Source organism: Drepanopeziza brunnea, assembly GCF_022702325.1.
Source record: "Drepanopeziza brunnea f. sp. 'multigermtubi' strain 214-2 chromosome Unknown ctg15, whole genome shotgun sequence".
Taxonomy (NCBI): domain Eukaryota; kingdom Fungi; phylum Ascomycota; class Leotiomycetes; order Helotiales; family Drepanopezizaceae; genus Drepanopeziza; species Drepanopeziza brunnea.
In genome coordinates this window covers 284,775-303,292 of record NW_027094078.1, presented here as the reverse complement: position 1 = coordinate 303,292, position 18,518 = coordinate 284,775, and the positions used below count along the sequence as shown (strand labels likewise).

Genomic DNA, 18,518 nt, shown 5'->3' with positions numbered 1-18,518 from the left:
CCCAACCAAGTGATCCAGCTGGCTATTGAATTCTCAGCGCTCGGAACTAACAACTAGTGAACTTCAACGTTTCTCTATGCCGGTACCATTCTATTCTACGGAGGTACCGGTATATCTATATCGACATGTCTAGTCATATAAGCCATTTAGACAGACAGCACAAGTAGGTACGTAGTATTTATGACGAACGGATAAAACCCTGGTTCACCCGCCCCTTTAACCGAAACCGCTCGCCGCTATATAACCAATCCACGTTGCCTAATACAGCATGGTGGGTGGTGGGGTCGAACATCGGGCGTCGGCAGGGGGGGGCACACGAGCAGGAGCTTTCAATTATTTCGTAGATGTGGATTACCGAGAATCTGTCTTCTGCATCAACCCCTATTGCCATTCACAATCTCTATATACCAGACAGATACACATTTTTCACTACCTTGCCGACTCCGAGGGTGATTGAACTTTGCCTGTGTCGACTGGAATTCTCTGTAAGTGAATAATGTTTCCTTACCGTCTGGCAGCTTGTCCTGCCGCAATCCGTGCAATGTCGCAGTCCTCTGGAGAGGGAAGAGAATGGGCCATATTCCTGAGAATAATCAATCGGCGGCTACCTGGGTCACCTGGGTCACTTGAGTCACTTCGAGCCTGATGTGAATCTTTCGATTCAACCTGCGCGGACGCTGCAGCCCGTCTGCCTACCAGCAAAGAAATCTTGCCTAGAGCTGCCGATTCACCACCCCAAATGCTCAGGCATCCTCCGTTCCAGCCACGGTTGTTTCTCAATTCACTCTACGAAAGAAAGAAATCGCAGACCTGAATGAGTTCACTCGATTGGCGAGGCTGCGATCTTCTGGAAGTACTTCAGCAAACGGAAGCTCTCAACTTTTTGTATTTCCCCAGATCTCAACAACCTTCTCTCCACCAGCTTCACCACACTCGCTCTTGCTCTCGAGTACAGCGGACACAAATCAAAATGAGCAACTATCGCCCAATCAAGATCGGCTGGGCTTGCAACAACAGTCGGAAATCTTCTGCAGAATCCAAGGCCTCGAAATCTTCCAAGGCTTCGAAGAACTCGAAGAGCTCATCAAAGTCAAATACACCTGCTGACATCATTGAACCATTTCCAGCTGCCTTGCCGGCCCCCTTTCCAGCTTTCAACTCCGATCTTCAGCCTCTCCCTGCGCCAAAAGCCCCTCCTCTTGGAAAGAAGCTCCCACCAAACGTACCCCCCGCGCGTTACGACAACATGGTTCTCAACCAAGCCAAAGTCAAGTCCGTTTTGAGCGGCGACAGCCTCATCTTGTCCTCAATCGCACACCCTGACCGCGAGCGAACCCTCTCTCTGGCATACTGTACGGCACCGCATCTGAAGAAGGATGGAGACGAGATAGGGGCATACGAATCGCGCGACGCATTGCGGGAGCTGCTGGTTGGTAAGACTGTGCAGTTCTCGGTACTCTACACGATCCCCAACACGAAGCGTGAATATGGAGTCGTATACCTGAACGATGGCCGCAAGCTTCCTGAGGAAATGATCAAGCTGGGCTGGCTCAAGCTGAGAGAGGATGCTGGTCGCAAGGAGGACTCCGAAGAGGCTCTCCAACAATTGGATCAACTGCGTCTTCTGGAGGCTAAAGCTCGATCTGATGATCTTGGCCTCTGGCACCCAAGCATTGGTCGCATTGAAGTGCAGCACGACATGGGTAACGCTCCAGCATGGTTGGACAAGTACAAGGGCCAGACGCTCGATGGTTTGGTTGAGCGCGTGCTGAGCGGTGACCGTATGCTCATTCGCGTTATCATGTCGCCAACGAAGCATGTTAATAGTGAGCCCATCCCTTGCTCCCTTGTTTTCTGGATATTGCTGAACGTTCATAGTTATGACTTTGGTCGCTGGCATCCGTGCTCCCATCACCGAGCGTGTGAATCCTTCGAACGGTCAAAAACAAACGGCAGAGGAATTTGGAAACGAGGCCCGAATGTACATCGAGGAACGATTATTGCAGCGAAACGTAAAACTCGATATCCTTGGCCTGAGTCCTCAAAACCAACTGATCGCATCGGTCAAGCATCCTAAGAACGGCACAATTGCAAAATTCCTTCTGGAGGCTGGTCTTGCTAGATGTACTGACTTCCATTCGACCCTTCTGGGCGCAGATATGGCAGTACTTCGAGACGCCGAGAAGGTGGCTCAATTAAACAAGCGCGGTCTCTTCCGCGATCACGTTTCAAAGGCTGCCGCTCCAGGAGGGACCTTGGAGGCTCAAGTCACACGCATTTTCAGCCCGGATGTTATCTTTGTCCGGAATAGAGCTGGTGTCGAAAAGCGAATCAATCTTTCGAGTATCCGTGGTCCACGTCCAACTGATGCTGCGGAATCTCCTTTCAGAGATGAGGCCAAGGAGTTCCTGCGAAAGAAGATCATCGGAAAGCATGTGCGCCTGAGTATTGATGGAACAAGACCTGCTACTGATGAATACGATGCAAAGGAGGTAGCCACGATTACATACAACGACAAGAATATCGGATTGATTCTTGTACAAGAGGGTTGGGCTTCGGTCATCCGCCATCGCAGAGACGATACGGATCGTGCCCCAAACTATGATGAGCTCTTGGCTGCGCAAGAAAAGGCCAAGGAGGAGAAGAAGGGAATGTGGTCTGGAAAGCCGTCCAAGGCGAAAACATACGTTGATGCATCTGAGACTCTGCAAAAGGCGAAGTTACAAGTTTCTGGACTTCAACGTCAAAAGAAAGTCCCAGCAATCGTTGATTTTGTCAAAGGTGGCTCGAGATTTGTTGTTCTGGTTCCCCGGGAGAACATCAAGCTGAACTTTGTCCTTGGTGGTATCCGAGCACCAAAGTCTGCACGAGGTCCAAATGATAAGGCCGAGCCATTTGGTCAAGAGGCACATGATCTTGCATCAAAGCGACTGACCCAACGCGATGTTGAGATTGATGTTCACAATGTCGACAAGGTCGGTGGATTTATTGGAGAACTTTACATCAATAAGGAATCGTTCGCCAAAATTCTCGTCGAGGAAGGTCTCGCTACTGTGCATGCCTACTCTGCCGAGCAAGCTGGCAATGCAACTGAGCTTTTCGCCGCACAACAACGCGCCAAGGAGGCACGAAAGAACCTCTGGGCTAATTGGAGCCCTGCTGATGATATCGATGAAGAGGAAGATGCTCCTGCAAACGGCACTAGCGGTGAGACTGTTATCCCACGCGAGAAGGATTACCGTGATGTAATGGTTACCCACATCGACGAGTCCGGCAAGCTCAAGCTTCAAATCATTGGTACCGGCACGTCTGCTCTCGAAATCATGATGACACAATTCAAGTCATTCCACATGAACCCCTCCAACAGTGCCGGCCTTACCGGTCCTCCCAAGGCAGGCGACTTCGTTGCAGCAAAGTTCACCGCAGACGGCGCCTGGTACCGTGCTCGTATACGCTCCAACGACCGCGCCGCAAAGGAGGCAGAAGTTGTCTACGTCGACTACGGCAATAGCGAGAAGATCCCATGGTCTCGTCTGCGCCCTCTCTCCCAACCCCAGTTTTCGACCCAGAAACTCCGTCCTCAAGCCGTCGACGCTGTCCTCTCACTCCTGCAGTTCCCTACGAACACGGACTACCTTTCTGACGCCATTAACTACATCACCGACGTGACTGCTGATGCTCAACTGGTTGCTAACGTTGACTACACTGCGCCCGAGGGTACGCTGTATGTTACGCTTTACGATACAAACAGCAAGAATCTGACTGACAGCATCAACGCTGATATCGTTGCCGATGGCCACGCCATGGTTCCGCGCAAGCTGAAGGCTTGGGAGCGTGGATTTGGTGACGTACTGAAGAGTTTGCGCGAGAAGGAGGAACAGGCTATTGCTGACCGTCGCGGTCTTTGGGAGTATGGTGATTTGAGAGAGGATTAGAAGCTCTATCTACTATTTCGTGGTCAGGAACATGTCTGGCCTCTCAACCTTCTGCGACGCATTTCCAAATCTGATTTCTCGCATGGGGTGGTGGTTGATATGCATCATGGATTCCAGGAATCTGAGCAAGCATTCATTGCGCCGGGTTTTTTCTCCGCCTCTCTTCTCTTGTTTTTCTGGGTGGTTTGCATACCGAATGAACGAAAAGCGCTTCTGGACGGACACACCTTTTGCATGAGTGGGACGGGGAGGGAGGCTGGTTTGCATAGCGCACTGAGTTGTGGTGGGTAGATAGATAGATTATTAATACTGATCGATCAATACCCAATTTTATTCTTGCGGGGGGGGGGCGCTTTTTACAAGCGTGAGGAGTGAGTGTTTCGACGATTCTTGCCAAGTATCAATGGTTTATTAACGATTTGCGGATGTCTGTCTGTCTGTCTGCTTTTTATTTGGGAGTTTTTGGGTCTTGCGTGGTGAAGCGAGAGGGAGAGCAGGCGGGCAGGCAAGCAGGCATTCTATATTTTTTTTTTTCTTTTTTCTTTTTTTTTTTAAAAAAAAGGAAAACCCCCCCCCTCCACCCTCTGTCTCTCTCGGTGGACTTGAAAGCCCCGGAGCTAAGCTAAGCTATGAAAGAAAGATGATTTGTAACCTGAGGTCGCTTGTTGGTAAGTGACCTCTTATCATTCTTTGGATCTTGGATCTGGGATCTGGGATCTGGGATGGGTTTTGTCGGTACGGTAGCACAGGGAATTGGGATTGGGATTGGGATTGGTTTGATGGATGGACGGTGAGAAGGAGTCTCGTATCTTGCCCTTGAGGGGTTTGGTTCCTTGCTGTTGTTGTGTTGTGTTGTGTTGTGTTGTGTTGTGTTGTGTTGATACACGTCTGGTACCGACCGGTATTGCTGTGGTGGGTTGTGGTGGGTTGTGGTGGTGTGTATGGTAGTGAAAAGGGGTGTTTTTTTTAAAACCTTGCTTGCTTGCTTGCTTGCTGGACTATAGTTTCAAGTTCGAGACAGAGAAGAGGGTTTTCATTTCTCTCACATCCAATGCGGATATCGAGATCAACCAATGACTAAAGTTCAAACGAGGGCGCCATCAACATCATGACCCATCAGCACCACGCCCCCGCTGCTCCTTCCCTTTCCTCTTTTCTCGGCGGCGGGGGTTTCTGCCACTGCTGCTAGGGGTGATGGTGATGACGATGGTGTTGGTGTCGCCTCCTGCTCGTCCTCCTCGTCCTCGGGGGTGCCGTCTCTGCAGGCCCAGGCGTCGACGAGGCGGAGGGTGTCGCGGCTCCAGATCTTGTTCATGAGGAGGAGGCGGGTAGGGACTAGGGCGATGATGATGACTTTTTTTGGGTGAAGAGGGGGGAAGAGGTTAGCCATGGGTGCAACGCATCGTCATCAGCACTTTCCTTTTGGGGGAGAGGGGGGTCTTGCTAGCTAATAATAGACTGCAGACACAACCCCGATTCAAGCAAGAACAAGACGGCGAGTCTGGGCATGGTTTGCTTTGCCGCGGGGGAAGGAGAGGAGGAGAAGAGAGGAGAGGGTGAGTTCAAGCCATGGGCAAGACGTACCTGGAAAGGCTGGCGCGGCGACCGTCAGCGTCACGTAGAAAATGATGCCGGTCATGATGATCTGCACGGCGGTGAAGCCGTGCACCCCCCAGTAGTTCCTCACCCCTGGTGGGAGTGGGGGCAGTTCCGAGGGTGGGGTCAGCATGTAGAAGATGCGGTACAAGATCGGGTTCACAGCCAGCGATTGCTCGCCCATGAACAGGAACAGGCCCGCAAGCACCGAGGTCGGGGTGAGGCCCAGCACGTGCTGGAAGGGCGGGGACACGAAGACGAGGATGCCGGCGGCTTGCATGAATGGGGACCAGCGCTGCTCGTAGACTTCTTTCTTCTCCTCGAAGGAGATTTCGTTCTCCCCCGTCGCCGGGTTGAGGGTCGTGCTAGGGTTGGGGGAGGTGATGGTATGCAGCAGGGACTCGGCGTGGAGCGGGGCTTGCGGCAACAGACCGTTGGCTGGAGGAATACCCAAGACCCCACAGAGAGCGGTAGTAGTGCCCAGTAACATGATATCCCACGCGAAACCGCCGGGCTTCTTGGTGCCGTAGCGGGGGAGGGTGCAGATGATGGACGAGATCTCGTGGTCGAAGTAGAACAGCAGGGTGATGATGGCGCCGGGGAGGATGGATGCGAAGATCCAGGGCACGGGGAGCTTCCAGAAGTGCACGAAGAATGTGGAGCGGGCAGGGTCGGAGGGCCGGAAGGAGGTCTGCACGACGAGGGTGGCTTTGTCCAAGGTGTCGAGTTCGCCGATTTGCGGCATGCCGATGAAGATGATGATGGAGATGGCGGCGGCGTATTCGGCAAGACCCATGCGGATGTAGCGATGAAAGAGCGGTTTCCAAGAGTTAGCTGTAGACAGGAAGACGGCGAGGAGGAAGGTCCCGACGGCGCCAATGACAGAGTACAAGAAGGAGGCGAAAGAGACGGTATCGTGGTTGCGCTGGAGCTCCTGGACCGCTTTGTGGAAGTAGATGACACTGTTGAGGAGAGAGAAGATGTCTGCGCTAAATGTGGTCACGTATTTCATCGTCCAGTCGTGGGCGTTGAAGATTGCCAGGAGAGAGTGCATCCAGCCGGCATGGATGAGTGACCAGGCCATCATGGAGAGGAAATCGACCTGGGATATCATCAGTTCGGTTCGGCTATTCCAACAAGGACATGGGCGGCTTACGTGGAACGAAGTCTCACATAGTTCGTATATGTTCTCAGCCAATACTGCGAATGGTCCAGTCACTCCAAGGATCGTCAGGGGCTGGATGGAAAATCTACATCACATCGGTAAGCCAAGCGAGTTCAACCAAGCACAAAAATCGGAACTCACAGCGAGAAAATAATCCCACACAGCCCAGTACTGAACACAACTTCAATCGTCCCCCAATTCGTCCCAGTCCTCACATACAGATCACTCGCGAACGTGATGCCCGGCAATAGATTCGTGAAAAAGACATAGATCGCGCTAGCAAACACGAGCTGGTTAAAAAGCGTCCAGTCTGAGATGTATCGTTTCCTGATATTGCGTATATCTTGCTTCAGGAGTCTAAACGGTCGTAATGGTCCGTCTCTTGCGAAAAGAGCTCTCATCCTTTGCGTTAGGGGGCCTTTGGAACGAGGCTCCACTGAAGAGTACGTCGCTCCGGCACGTCGTGGAAAATCCGTTTCGGAAGTGGTTTTCTCTGGAAGGGTGGTCCCGATTTCGAGTTCCGATTCTGTGATGTTCTTCTCGGCTTCATGGCTGAGTTTTTCTCCAGCCCCAGAAGTGGAGGACTTCCCGGAGGGGGGCACCATGGTTGACGACGGGGCTTGTATCTACGGAGTAGGCCCAAAGATGGGAGGGATGTTGTTTGGTGATAACCGATCACCAGCCGTAGTCACGAATCTGAAGGCCTTCCCGGCCAGCTGCAAGGACGACTTCCTACCTTGACATTTTATTTGACTCGGGGTATCGTCGTCGGTAGTAATAACGAAGATAAAGACATTTATCAGAACTTTGACAAGAGTGGTGGTAACGAGTTAGAGGCGCTGATTCGCCACGTGCGGGAAGGTCTAGCTTCAGCCGAGGTTCTTGTGCAGGGCAAAATCTTGGAAATGGTTACTTGGCGAGAACAGTAGAGTTCAGCTCGCGAGTGTCACAAATCCTCGAAACTGCAGTAGGTATCTGAAGATATTGAAGCGTGTAGATTTTTTTTCTTCTTTCGGAACAAAGGAAATGCCAACTACAATGCCTTGCAGGTTTATCGAGAAGCCACGTTATCTCGTCAATGCGTTATTGACGTCAGGAACGACTCTTCATTGGCTCTTGAAGCGAGGCTGAGAACGGCAACTCTTTTCTTCCAACAACATCCAGAAATAATATTTAGAAACCACAATCTGCTACTGGCCAGTGCCATGAACAGAGAGACCACGGAGCTGCACGCGAGTCATTCATTGCCTGCAGCCACAAACTTATCCCTCTTTTTGGGGGCCATTTCTACGATCTATTTGAAGTCCGAGTAGGTAGGTAGTCACCACCATTCATACCTTGGCAATTGAAATCTCACACACGAGCCGTTGAGTCAGAAACTTGCACTGTCAACGCGGCTTCCAATGCTATACAGTAGAAGGAATAATTTCCTTATAAAATCTGTCACCTCCACAAAAAATATATATATATATATATATATATATAACTACACCTTCCTGTTTGCATCAAATTGCCGTTTTGAATGAAGCGTTTTTCCAGTTCTGTTTTTATACTGGACCGATTCGGCAAAAAAAATGTGTTCGTTAATCAGAGTGGGCTCTGACTCGCAGGTGTTGCGGCTTCTGTGGATCGAACACAGTGCCTCCAGATATCTTTCCTGAAGTTAGGCTTCAGTCTGGCGCTCTCCCAAGTGAGCTAAAGCCGCTGGGGATTTATTGATGGTTGTCGCGCTCATGTCGGGTATTATAGCGTTAAAAAAAAATTTCCCGGCTGCTATTCGGTGGTACTGCATCGCTTCTATGGCGGGACTAACCCCTATCCGGCGATCTTAACAGCTCGCCATCTAGGGATAAAAAAAAAATTATACAAATGTGTCTCCTTTCACTATCAAAAATTCGGTATGCCGCTTCGAAGTGAGCCACTGAAGTAATTGAGTCTTGAGGTCCTGAGTACGGAAGAGAACCCCCCCCAACCCCGCCCCCCTCCCCCCCCCAAAAAAAATGAACATGCAACAGTGGTATTCGCTGGTGGTCACCCACCCAACTACTAATCCACCGATTTCAAGCTTGTGTCTGGCAGAGCGGACGGGATGCCCAATTCTCTTGAATCTGTGGTCGCATGTGGCAGCCCTCCGCTCTTAAGTTTTATATTTGTTTGCGGCAATGGTTTTTCGGTGATGGACTGCAGCATCGTAAACGAACCATCTCGTTAACCGAGTGTCACCTGGAATTTGAATAGGCCAATCTGGGGAGCTAATCTAATCCCGCAGGAGCCTCCTATGCAAAGTGAAGTCACACCGATTTCAGCGCTGGAAACCATGAAACTCTTGAAGAATTGGGGGGGGGGTTGAAGGTGGTCGTTGCAGAAAACGGAGATACGGGGAAATCAATGGGGGATTTGCATGACTTCGTGGTCTAGCGCTAGATCTTCTGGGAAGCCGGGATGGCCGAACATGGGACAGGCAGATACGACGAAAATTAATTTTTATTTTTATTGTAATTTTAATTTTTCGTGATTGGTGGTAAGAGACTCGAGAATGGAAAGTGATGTTGGGCAATCCTGTGCTAAATCATCGAATCATTAAGTCCACTGTGACCGATCCATGCTCGATCCGCCCGACGTAGCAGACATAGGTGCCCTGCTTCCTCTACTACTACTTCTCAAAGACGACTTCGACGACGGAAGGGGAGACGCAGTCTGCACCGTACTCTTCGCGGTCTTCCGTGATCCTCCACGACCACCGCCCATATGCGGACTAGGCCGCCACTTCGGGTCCTCCTTCGGCAACGGCCTTAACTGCGGACTCATAGCAGCCGACCTGAAAAGAGCCCACGAGCCCGGTCTGGAAAAGTCCGGCTGCTTCGACTTGGGGGCAGGAGGGAGGACTGCGAGCGGCTGCGGCGTGTAATAGTAGCCGTACTGTTTCTCCATCGCGACCGTCTCGTCGTACCAACCCTTCCGCATGTAGCGGTAATCCTCGGCGAACTTCTTCCGCTTCTCGGGGGTGAGGAAGGTCAGCTGGACGAGGTCGCACTCGATGCGGTTGTGGTACTCCATGGCGCGGAGGATCTCAGGGCAGAGGGGGATTCCAGGGAAGGAGTTGGGGTCTTCGGGGCGGGAGGTGTGGATGGTGGACACCGCGAAGGAGATGTCGCGGGGTTTGTTGGCAGGGCTGAATTGGAGCGTGTTGGATTCGGCGTCGTTTTGCTCGGTCTCGCGCCAGTTGCGGCCCACTGTGGAGGTCATTAGCGTTGTTATCCTGATATGGGGAAAGGAGATCTTACGCGGAATGGTCATCATGGTTCTTGTTTTTTGAATGAAGATCACCATTCTCCGTGGAGGCACCTCCCGATGCCGAGTCCGCTGTTGACACTTGAGATTAGCCGAGTTTGACTTGAGACTTCGGGGGTTTTTACAGGTCGCGCCTCATTGACGTTTTCGGACCACAGCTGTACTAGTCCTGGCCCCATATTGATGAACTCATAGTTTTTCGAATCGTTGATATGAATCATTGATGAAATTCGGTTAGTGAGACTTCGATGCCGTCGATAGGTGATATTCTCCAGAACAAGACTAGCATTGGTCAGTAAAGATGATCCGTCGCGCCCCAAGCCATATCATCCCTCACCTAGACTCTATCTTGTGTTGAGTAAATTTCGCTTGCATTGTTAACATGTCTTTTATCAGTCAGTCTTTATGTGTCGGGATGAGCGGGGAACTCTGATGTACCTTTGCAAGCAGGAAAGGAGAAAGACAGGCCGGGATAAATTTGACACCCCTCTCGGCTGATATCAGAAAATGCAATGGCGCTTTCGTTCGAAAATGACTTCTTCCGTCTGCCCGTCCGAAATGCATAGTTTGGAACAAGCTGAACCCGTGACCGAACCACTTGCATAATGTCAGTACAGCATTTAGGATTTCCGAGGGGGGTACTTACAAAGACTCTCAATCGGCATCTTATTTGAAATGGTGTAAATGCGTAGGTTGCGATCCAAACTTTCGAACGCATGCACAGATGCTTCCATCCAAATGTTCTTCCTCCGGTGCAAAAGACTAGCTGGCAGTGAGTTTCCTAACGCAAAAGTGACAGGATTCATGATACGTACCGAATTTTGCTTAGTTCGGGCTCGCCAATTGGCCGCTCTCCAGACTCAGCAACGACCTCCCAGCCTTGAGCATCATTTCTCGCTTCCTCAATCGCAGAACTCAAACAGCTGATGACCTCCTCGATATCGATTCGCCGTTCCGCCTTTGGTTCCAACATGCGCAATATCAAATCCAGCACTTTCGACAGGAATACCCGGGTTTTCTGCTCGTGTACAAGACTTTGCCCGGTCAGGAAGCTTATGAAGTCGACGATTCCTTTTTTCAACGTGTATTCCCCGTGATACCACTCTTGGGAGTAGAATAGGTTGTCCTCGATTGTGTTGAAGGCTGATCCTGTGCACCGGACCTGATCAAGACCCTTCCATTCTTTACAACCAGTCAGTCCGTCGTAGCCTAGCATGACGAACGCCGTAACCTCCAACAAAATACAGCCGAGAGACCAGACGTCGTAGCGGTGACTGAATTGGGCATTGAGATTGTCGATTTCCGGCGGCGCATATGCATCCGAGCCCCCCTGATTGACGACGCGGGAGGAGGTTCGCCCCGTAGGTTTGAGAGTTGCCTGTCCATAGTCTGAAATGATCCAATTGTCGTCATCATCGATCAATATGTTTGTCGGTTTGAGATCAAAGTGCCCTCCGTAGAATTGGTGCTGGCCGCTTGTTCCCAGTCGCGAGTTGCTTCCTTTTGCCCCTCCGAGTTTACCAAGAGCAATTGCGATGCCCAACACTTGCTTCCACGCAGGTCGTGATTCCAAAGGTCCATGCACCAAACTGTCGAACTCGAGTATAGGATCGCGTAGGGACTGGTCCAGATTCGCTTTGGCAAGAGGGAAAATAAGATTGAAGGTATCGCCAAGCTTGTACGCCTTGATCTTGCGCACTATGTGGTCATCCTGGAGGGCGTTCGCCACATCGAGCGCTTCGACCTCTGAGAGAAAAGCACTCTCGCTGGTATTTACCAGCTCCTTCCTGGCGAACTGGGTATAATGATTTGGAGACTGCAATGATTAGCGTCATTCTTCGATACGAAAATTCATCCTCCTACCTGAAAGTTGCAATACTCTTCATATATCTCGAATTTGTATATCCTGCCACCGGCTCCGCTCGGTATTTTCTGTATGATCCCATTCGGGCCACGGGCACCGATCTTCTGCTCTCTTATGAAGGGCAAAATTGTGTCTGGCCCATACGCAATAAACATGGCCGAGTCCATCCTTGGGATTGCGAATTGCGGTCTGAGTTGAAGAAATTCGGAGACAAACTTGTTGAAGTCTCTCTCGTTTTCTAGTGCGAATTCGGGACAGTAGGCTCGCAATTGCTGCTTGGAGAATGATGCTGGGGGAGCTAAAGAGGCATCGGAGAAATCTCGCATGAGAAATCCTGTGATAAGTAATGGATGTTCAGCATAAATGAGAAGAGCGAGGAGTGCGAATGCGGTTTTGGACGGGTTGCAAGAGGACTCTGGGTCGTCCTCGGAGCCAACAATTCGGTCGAGAAACTCCGTCGGCGGCTTCTTCCTGCGAAATAAAGCATATTCTTTCTTGCATTTGGAACATGCGCAATTAAGTAGCCAGGAGACTTTGTTGCGCGTAAGACAGGAGCGGATCTTGTCGACTGGAAAGAAACGCTTGAGGGGGTCGGCTTCATCTAGGATGGCCAAATCCTGTATCTCGGATCGCACGCTGCTGCAGCGTAGTTCACGCTCAGTTGAGAGTGACATTGCTGGCGAGTTGCATCGTTGTTACGTATGCGTAAGAGCATGTACTGGCCTACACTTTCAGGACATGAGTACAGGCTGCGAGGGACAGCTGTGAATACTCGCTCCGTGTTCATCGGCGTATCGGTGCCGATAGGGGAAGATTGGATCTCTAGGAGGGGTATCCATGCCGGATTGAAGGTTCACGGTACCTACTCACATTTTGCTTGGATGTGAATTTAGCCACACTGTCATGATTCATACTCCGTGCACCGTAAGAAGCTCGTCTTCACTAGTGCTCGTCTTAGCTATCCTCCCCCAAAACCTTAAATGCATATTTCGCCCAGCTCTACCAGCCATATCTACCGATCTTGGGAATGGTAAGGCGGGGGAATCACTCCGAGCAAAAAAATAAAACGAAAAAGATATGCGACTAGAGTAGTTGCATTATGGTAGCGGCCGAAATCGCTCCTGCCTTCCTCGGACAGTAGGCGAGGCATCTATTCAATAATAGGAGGCGGTCTTCAACAGTGATGCTTATTGATAACGAACTCCCCGCCTATTGGAGCCTAAAAGGCACACAACTATCTTTTCTCCGGAAGCCGGGTCCAATTGGGTAAAAGCCCTGCTGCAGAGCACAAGCCTACGCCTTCACGTCTGTACTCCGTATACGTCGGATTCATCAATTCGCGTAGTGGTATTTTGAAGTATGATCGATAAGATAGCTGCAAATGTTGTACTCACAAAGTAAAACAACAGTATCCAACTAGCTTTCATCTTAGTTGTACTACGTAGAAGTTCGGTGCTTTAACAACGCTAGCGGGCGGCTAGGGCAAGCGAGGTTCCTGATCAATTACAATTAGGATATTGGCAGGCTAGCTACTGTATACAGGCCAATGTTAAATCCAATTATCTACAGCACTTGAAGTGATCAGAGCAGCTTTTTAAAACCAAAGGGTAAGGTTCTGCCTTTGATCGAAGAGTGGGGTCTAGTGCCTGGCCTGTGCAATCGAAATTTTCCCCCCCAGCTCAGGCGAAAAATTTACCTATGCTCTCAGGAGGGCTTAACTACGTTACGGAGTAGAGCCTCAGAGCTCCACTGTAAACCCCTTTTTTTGCAATCTGATCATCGAAGATTAAAATCTTTCGCTTGAGAAGATAGGCAGTCCCCGTACAGTAAGACGCTTTATAATAGTTGCACTCCTTGTTGTACAACGTCACAGGCATAAGTGTTACACCCTGAGGGTAGGGTACCAAGGGGTTTAAAGTGGAGATTTAGACTTTGAAGGAACCCACAGGCTGTACGTAACAACTAGGCCTGGATCGTGGTAGTTACCGGTATACTGTAGTAGTATTATGCGGAGATGCTGACGCTTTTGCTTGGAAGGGCTGGGGTGGGCGAGATGTAGTAGTAGCAAGGGGCCGGGTTGGCCAGCGCTTGACATCTAAACAGGGAATTGTCTTTGATTGCGTTGCTGCTCCCCTCTCGATCACATATACGAAGATTAAGATAGACAACGAAGAGCAATAGTAAAGCGACATATACAGTACCACTCCCCCACCCTCCCCCACCCGAACTGCTACAGCCTGAGGGTGCCTCAAAAGTTTAAATCTCCACTTTAAACCCCCTGGTTACCCTACCCTCAGGGTGTAACACTCACGCCTGTGACGTTTTAGTAAGTACCGGTACCGGTATTACGAGACTGAGTATGAGCAAGGAATTTTTGAGTTTCCGATACGTCCGTCCATGCAGTAAGGAGTACAGTGTACTTGGACTCCGTAAAGCCAAGCTGAGCTGCCGAGAACCATCTTAATATGGAATATATTCCGTGGAGCTTATACATCGCCAAAAGTGTTCGCATGCGTAGCTAAAGGCTTCGATTAGAAATCCGTATACATAATGCGGACGCGGTACATCGTCGAAAGGTCAGCCGCGATATGCGAAATGTTTCATTCTTGGATATGTCATCGAAATCATTTTCAAGACAGAGACTTTCACCAAACGAAAAGCTGCACTTATTTTCCATTAGAGCGAGCCTTTGACTCGGCCATGATTCAGAAATGCAAAAACTACAAAGTGTGCGATCAAAAATTCTTTCAACAATTTCACACTGATCTGCATGTGAGAATGTCTCGGACCAAAGACCCGATGATTTGGGTTCAAATATAGAGTTCCAAGCCGCAGCCGAGGATACCGGGTTTTCCAAAAGTCATGGCGGTGGTTTCGTAATATACTAGTACGTAGAGTCGGAGGTGGAGAGGCTAAGGAAGGTAATTTCGCTCGCTGAAGCTGTTTAGGGTCTACCAGATTTCCATCTTAGAAGTAGTTTGTATGGCTGTTGAGAGCTTCCAGATCATTGAGATACACCCTTCCGATTGCCTAATCACTGCTCTAGGCTCAAGCTGGAAGTCCAGCAGACATCAATCCTCTTTATTGGTCAATATTGGATCCAAGAGCGGGCGTGTCCCCTTCGTTTGAAAGCTCTCTAAAACCTCTTTTACTAGATCAGATTCATCCAAATACTCTATAAGCCAGATTGTCAGTGCGAAAGGCGCTAAACGTGGCCTGACTCTCAAACCCGCCTTTTACAAAAGAAGGATCAGTTTGATAGGGGAGAGTAACCAATAGGGAATTGAGATCTTGCATACAATAAGTGGAGTAATTCGACGCTGAGTGCGCTGCTATCCCCCTCCTTAAATACAGGGCAGGATCTAGATGTGATACGAATAGATTTTTCTTACTACTATTTTTAAGCTTGTGCCACTATGGCTATACCGACATTTGTTTAAGAAGAGGAATAGTAACCTAATCGTGCGGTACAGCGGTGAACTGCTGCCCCGTCAGGTACGTAGTAGTAATGTGATTTTCGGTAAAACTTAACGCAAGCTGGCTATTTGCATTTGTACCTTATTAGGTCAAGTTCAAGCGCCACACCCTGCTTTTGACTCAGGCAACATTTAACCGCTGCACCTCGGTATGGATATCCTTTACTTAATGCCGGGGAGCGGTTGCGGATACTTGAGCCGTGTCTTGAACTTTTAAATAATCTGGCAAAATGTATTGCCTTTAAGCATAGTATGACGTTGATACGATCGAGGTACACGTGCTCCGTACACCTGCCCCGGACCGACAATTGCCGAGATAATATATAGCACTTTTTCTACTGCTCGAAATTAACGTCGATACATCTCTACGATAGATACGCTGCGGACCGCTATCGAAGTACGATAAAACGTTCTACAATCAAGGCTTTTATCGATATTGGTTTTATTATGTCCTCGAAAGAACTGTATCACTATTCGTCGTGGGTCGATATCGATTCACAAAATAAATCTCGAAACAGCGGCCACTTGATCGCTTGGGCCGCCCTTCCCTCAACACTCCAGGGCTGGTATATTAAATGTGTCCGTTTACTAATATTGTTCGACGCTACAAATGTCGCTAATACATCGTGCCGAGGCTGATTTAGCGCGCCCTTTTAACGTTCTCAGTGTTAATGCGACAGCAAACGCGTCGGAATTATACCTGAAGTTTCAACTTTTGTACATTTTGAACATCTAATTAGTGATTTTGCATTAATTGAGCCCACGACCAATAGAGTGCTTGCAAGATACCTCCTAAGTGATTTTATCGAGGATTTCTTATTCGAGGAATATCTTCTTGCGCAAGCCAGTCCTCTTGCAAGGGGGTATATGACCGATAAAGCCTAATAGAGCGCTGGATTTAGACACTGAGTTTATTATTCTACTCGAATCTAATAGTAATATTACTTTTAGATTATGAATATCAAGAGGATAGCGCTAATCGTCGGCTTGCTTAAGTAGGCGATCCTTCATCTTTTAAGTCTCGACGATTCTCTTTTTTAATAGCGTTTAATGCTGAAACCAGATAAGCGATAACTCAGTCTTCTGCTACGTAAAAGTATGTATGGCGTCAGACAGACATTAATGTTAATGAACGGACATCTTTAATAAACAAGCCCTTATAAAAGGGTGTTGAGGGAAGGACGGCCCAAGCGTTTTCCTCGAATCGTATTAGAATAATAAGCTTTGAAAAAAGGTTTCAACGAACGAAGACGTTTCAGACAAAAGATTATACTGTACAGTAATAGACAATGCGCTGCCTTGTAGCCTGCGGAAATGTAGTAGAATAGCAACACTTTAACTTAAAGCTAATCTCGTTGCTGAACCATCTTTTCAAACGTGTAGCACTACGTCAGCGTAGAGTTTTCCATCGTAATCGCTAAATCACATACTACGTACGTACCGGTAGTATATAAAAAGAGCGACTAAGAATAGAAAGCTTAAGGAAATGCTTTTATCACGCTTATTAAGGATTTTTCGAAAAAGGAACAAGCAAAGAGGTCTGTTGGATCGCCGGTAGCGAACGTTCGTAACTTCGTATCACTAACGTGCAGCGCACGTAGCTTCTTGCAACTGCAAAACATTGGGTAAAAATGGTACTTGATTTCTGTCTGCTCCCCAAGGTTCAGGGGAGCTGATGTTCTGTACGATAAGAAGGAATCACGTGCACTAGCTATATAAAAGTGTTTACAACGAAGTTGGGGGTCCCTTGTGTGGAGATACCCGAACCCGCTACATCACCCAACCACGTCGGGTCGATATTGATGTACCGACAAGGTCCTCATTTCTAACGGCATGCTTATTTCGTCCCAAAAAGGGCGAGAACGGTAGAAGCAGTCTTTAAGCTCGGCTAGATCATTTGCTCGATCACCGTCGCCCACCCACTCCACACACCCACAGTCCCCTACTTTACCAGAGAGGCGAAACCGACGATCATTCCTCCCTTTTTGCCAAAAAGACGCACGGCCCCTCCCTTATCCCATTGACTGTAGCTACACTATACGGTAGACTAAACGGGTCCTCGCTTATATAGTTTTTGACGCGTGTGCACAGTCCAAGAACCTTCGTATCTAATCAAAATACTAATACAGAGATACGAATAAAAAAATTCGGCCATCCAAACTCCATGGAAGTTTATTAGCTTTGATGATAACCACTAAAACAATCATCGTGAAGTAAGGGTAGCGAGAAAAGAGGGTAAGGGAGAAGGGAGAAGGGGGAAAGGAAGGAAAGGAAGGAAAGAAAGGGAGCTAAAGAGCATATATTCTACTACTTATTTGCTTTACCAATCTAAGTCTTCGAAGATGGTTTCAAGTTTGGGGACGGCCATAGGACGGCCATAGGACGGCTATAGGACGGCTGTAAAGCGGTCTTAAAAAAGTCCCCGGACGGTCTTTTGAGGAAAAGGCGAGCTTTTACAAACGATTTAGTCGATTAAAACGATTCCAACTTTATGAACGTGTTCACGTAGTCTTTGCCGTTCGTCGGAGAGAAGATCACGGACATATTGATTATCATCTTGAGCATCTGCTTCGAGGACGAGTTTAAGGATGACGCCACACTATCTATAGTCTCCTTAGGCCCGGTATCGCCGCCCATTTACAACCTGGACTTCGATTCGATCGAGTACAAGAGACGAGCTATCAAGAACAAAATCTTCGCTATTGGTCATCTCTCCCGAGTCTTCCAGGTTTGCGAGAAGAGTCAGAGAGTGTTACCGAGTTGAAGACGGCATCTAAAAGTAGACTGCCTGCCGGTACCTTGATGCTCGGTGCCGAGGGAATCAAGAATGCCATCAGCACGTTTGAAGATGCACGCAAGGTCGACATGCAGAACGAAAGGTTCATATAAATTGCTCTTACAATTATAATCTACGGATTCTACGCGTTAGGACGCGTTGGATTGATGTTAAGTAAGCCGCAAGAGAGAACCTGTACTTCGTATTTCCCGGGCAATATTCAGTTTACTAGCACGCAAAACAGGTGTCCGTATAAATAAACACATCCAAATCTGTCTATCCTAATCAGCTAAACGTACCTAGGAGCTGACAAAGAAAGACGCTCGTGGCCGTGGTTTGGCACTGTCTTGAATATGTTTGTAATAACTTCGTGGAAGAATCAAGCACCTCCTCATCACATCGATAGAATAAAGCT

At 48.9% G+C, this 18,518-nt stretch overlaps 3 protein-coding genes across 3 annotated transcripts; 1 reads left to right on the top strand and 2 right to left on the bottom strand.

The window, feature by feature from the left end:
• Nucleotides 1-970: 970 nt before the first annotated feature.
• Nucleotides 971-3,935, top strand: L3040_008174 (uncharacterized protein; the record flags this gene model as incomplete). Its single annotated transcript, XM_007297194.1, has 2 exons — nt 971-1,826; nt 1,879-3,935. 2 exons carry the CDS (start codon nt 971-973, stop codon nt 3,933-3,935), a joined length of 2,913 nt encoding a protein of 970 aa, XP_007297256.1.
• Nucleotides 3,936-5,019: 1,084 nt separating this feature from the next.
• On the bottom strand, nt 5,020-7,301 carry L3040_008173 (uncharacterized protein; the record flags this gene model as incomplete). The annotated part of the gene is made up of 4 exons (XM_066153921.1): nt 5,020-5,288; nt 5,520-6,633; nt 6,688-6,781; nt 6,838-7,301. 4 exons carry the CDS (start codon nt 7,299-7,301, stop codon nt 5,020-5,022), a joined length of 1,941 nt encoding a protein of 646 aa, XP_066010470.1.
• A 1,975-nt stretch (nt 7,302-9,276) lies between these two features.
• Nucleotides 9,277-12,525, bottom strand: L3040_008172 (uncharacterized protein; the record flags this gene model as incomplete). Its single annotated transcript, XM_007297196.1, has 8 exons — nt 9,277-9,929; nt 9,981-10,059; nt 10,113-10,269; nt 10,325-10,373; nt 10,426-10,584; nt 10,634-10,749; nt 10,803-11,803; nt 11,851-12,525. 8 exons carry the CDS (start codon nt 12,523-12,525, stop codon nt 9,277-9,279), a joined length of 2,889 nt encoding a protein of 962 aa, XP_007297258.1.
• Nucleotides 12,526-18,518: the final 5,993 nt, after the last annotated feature.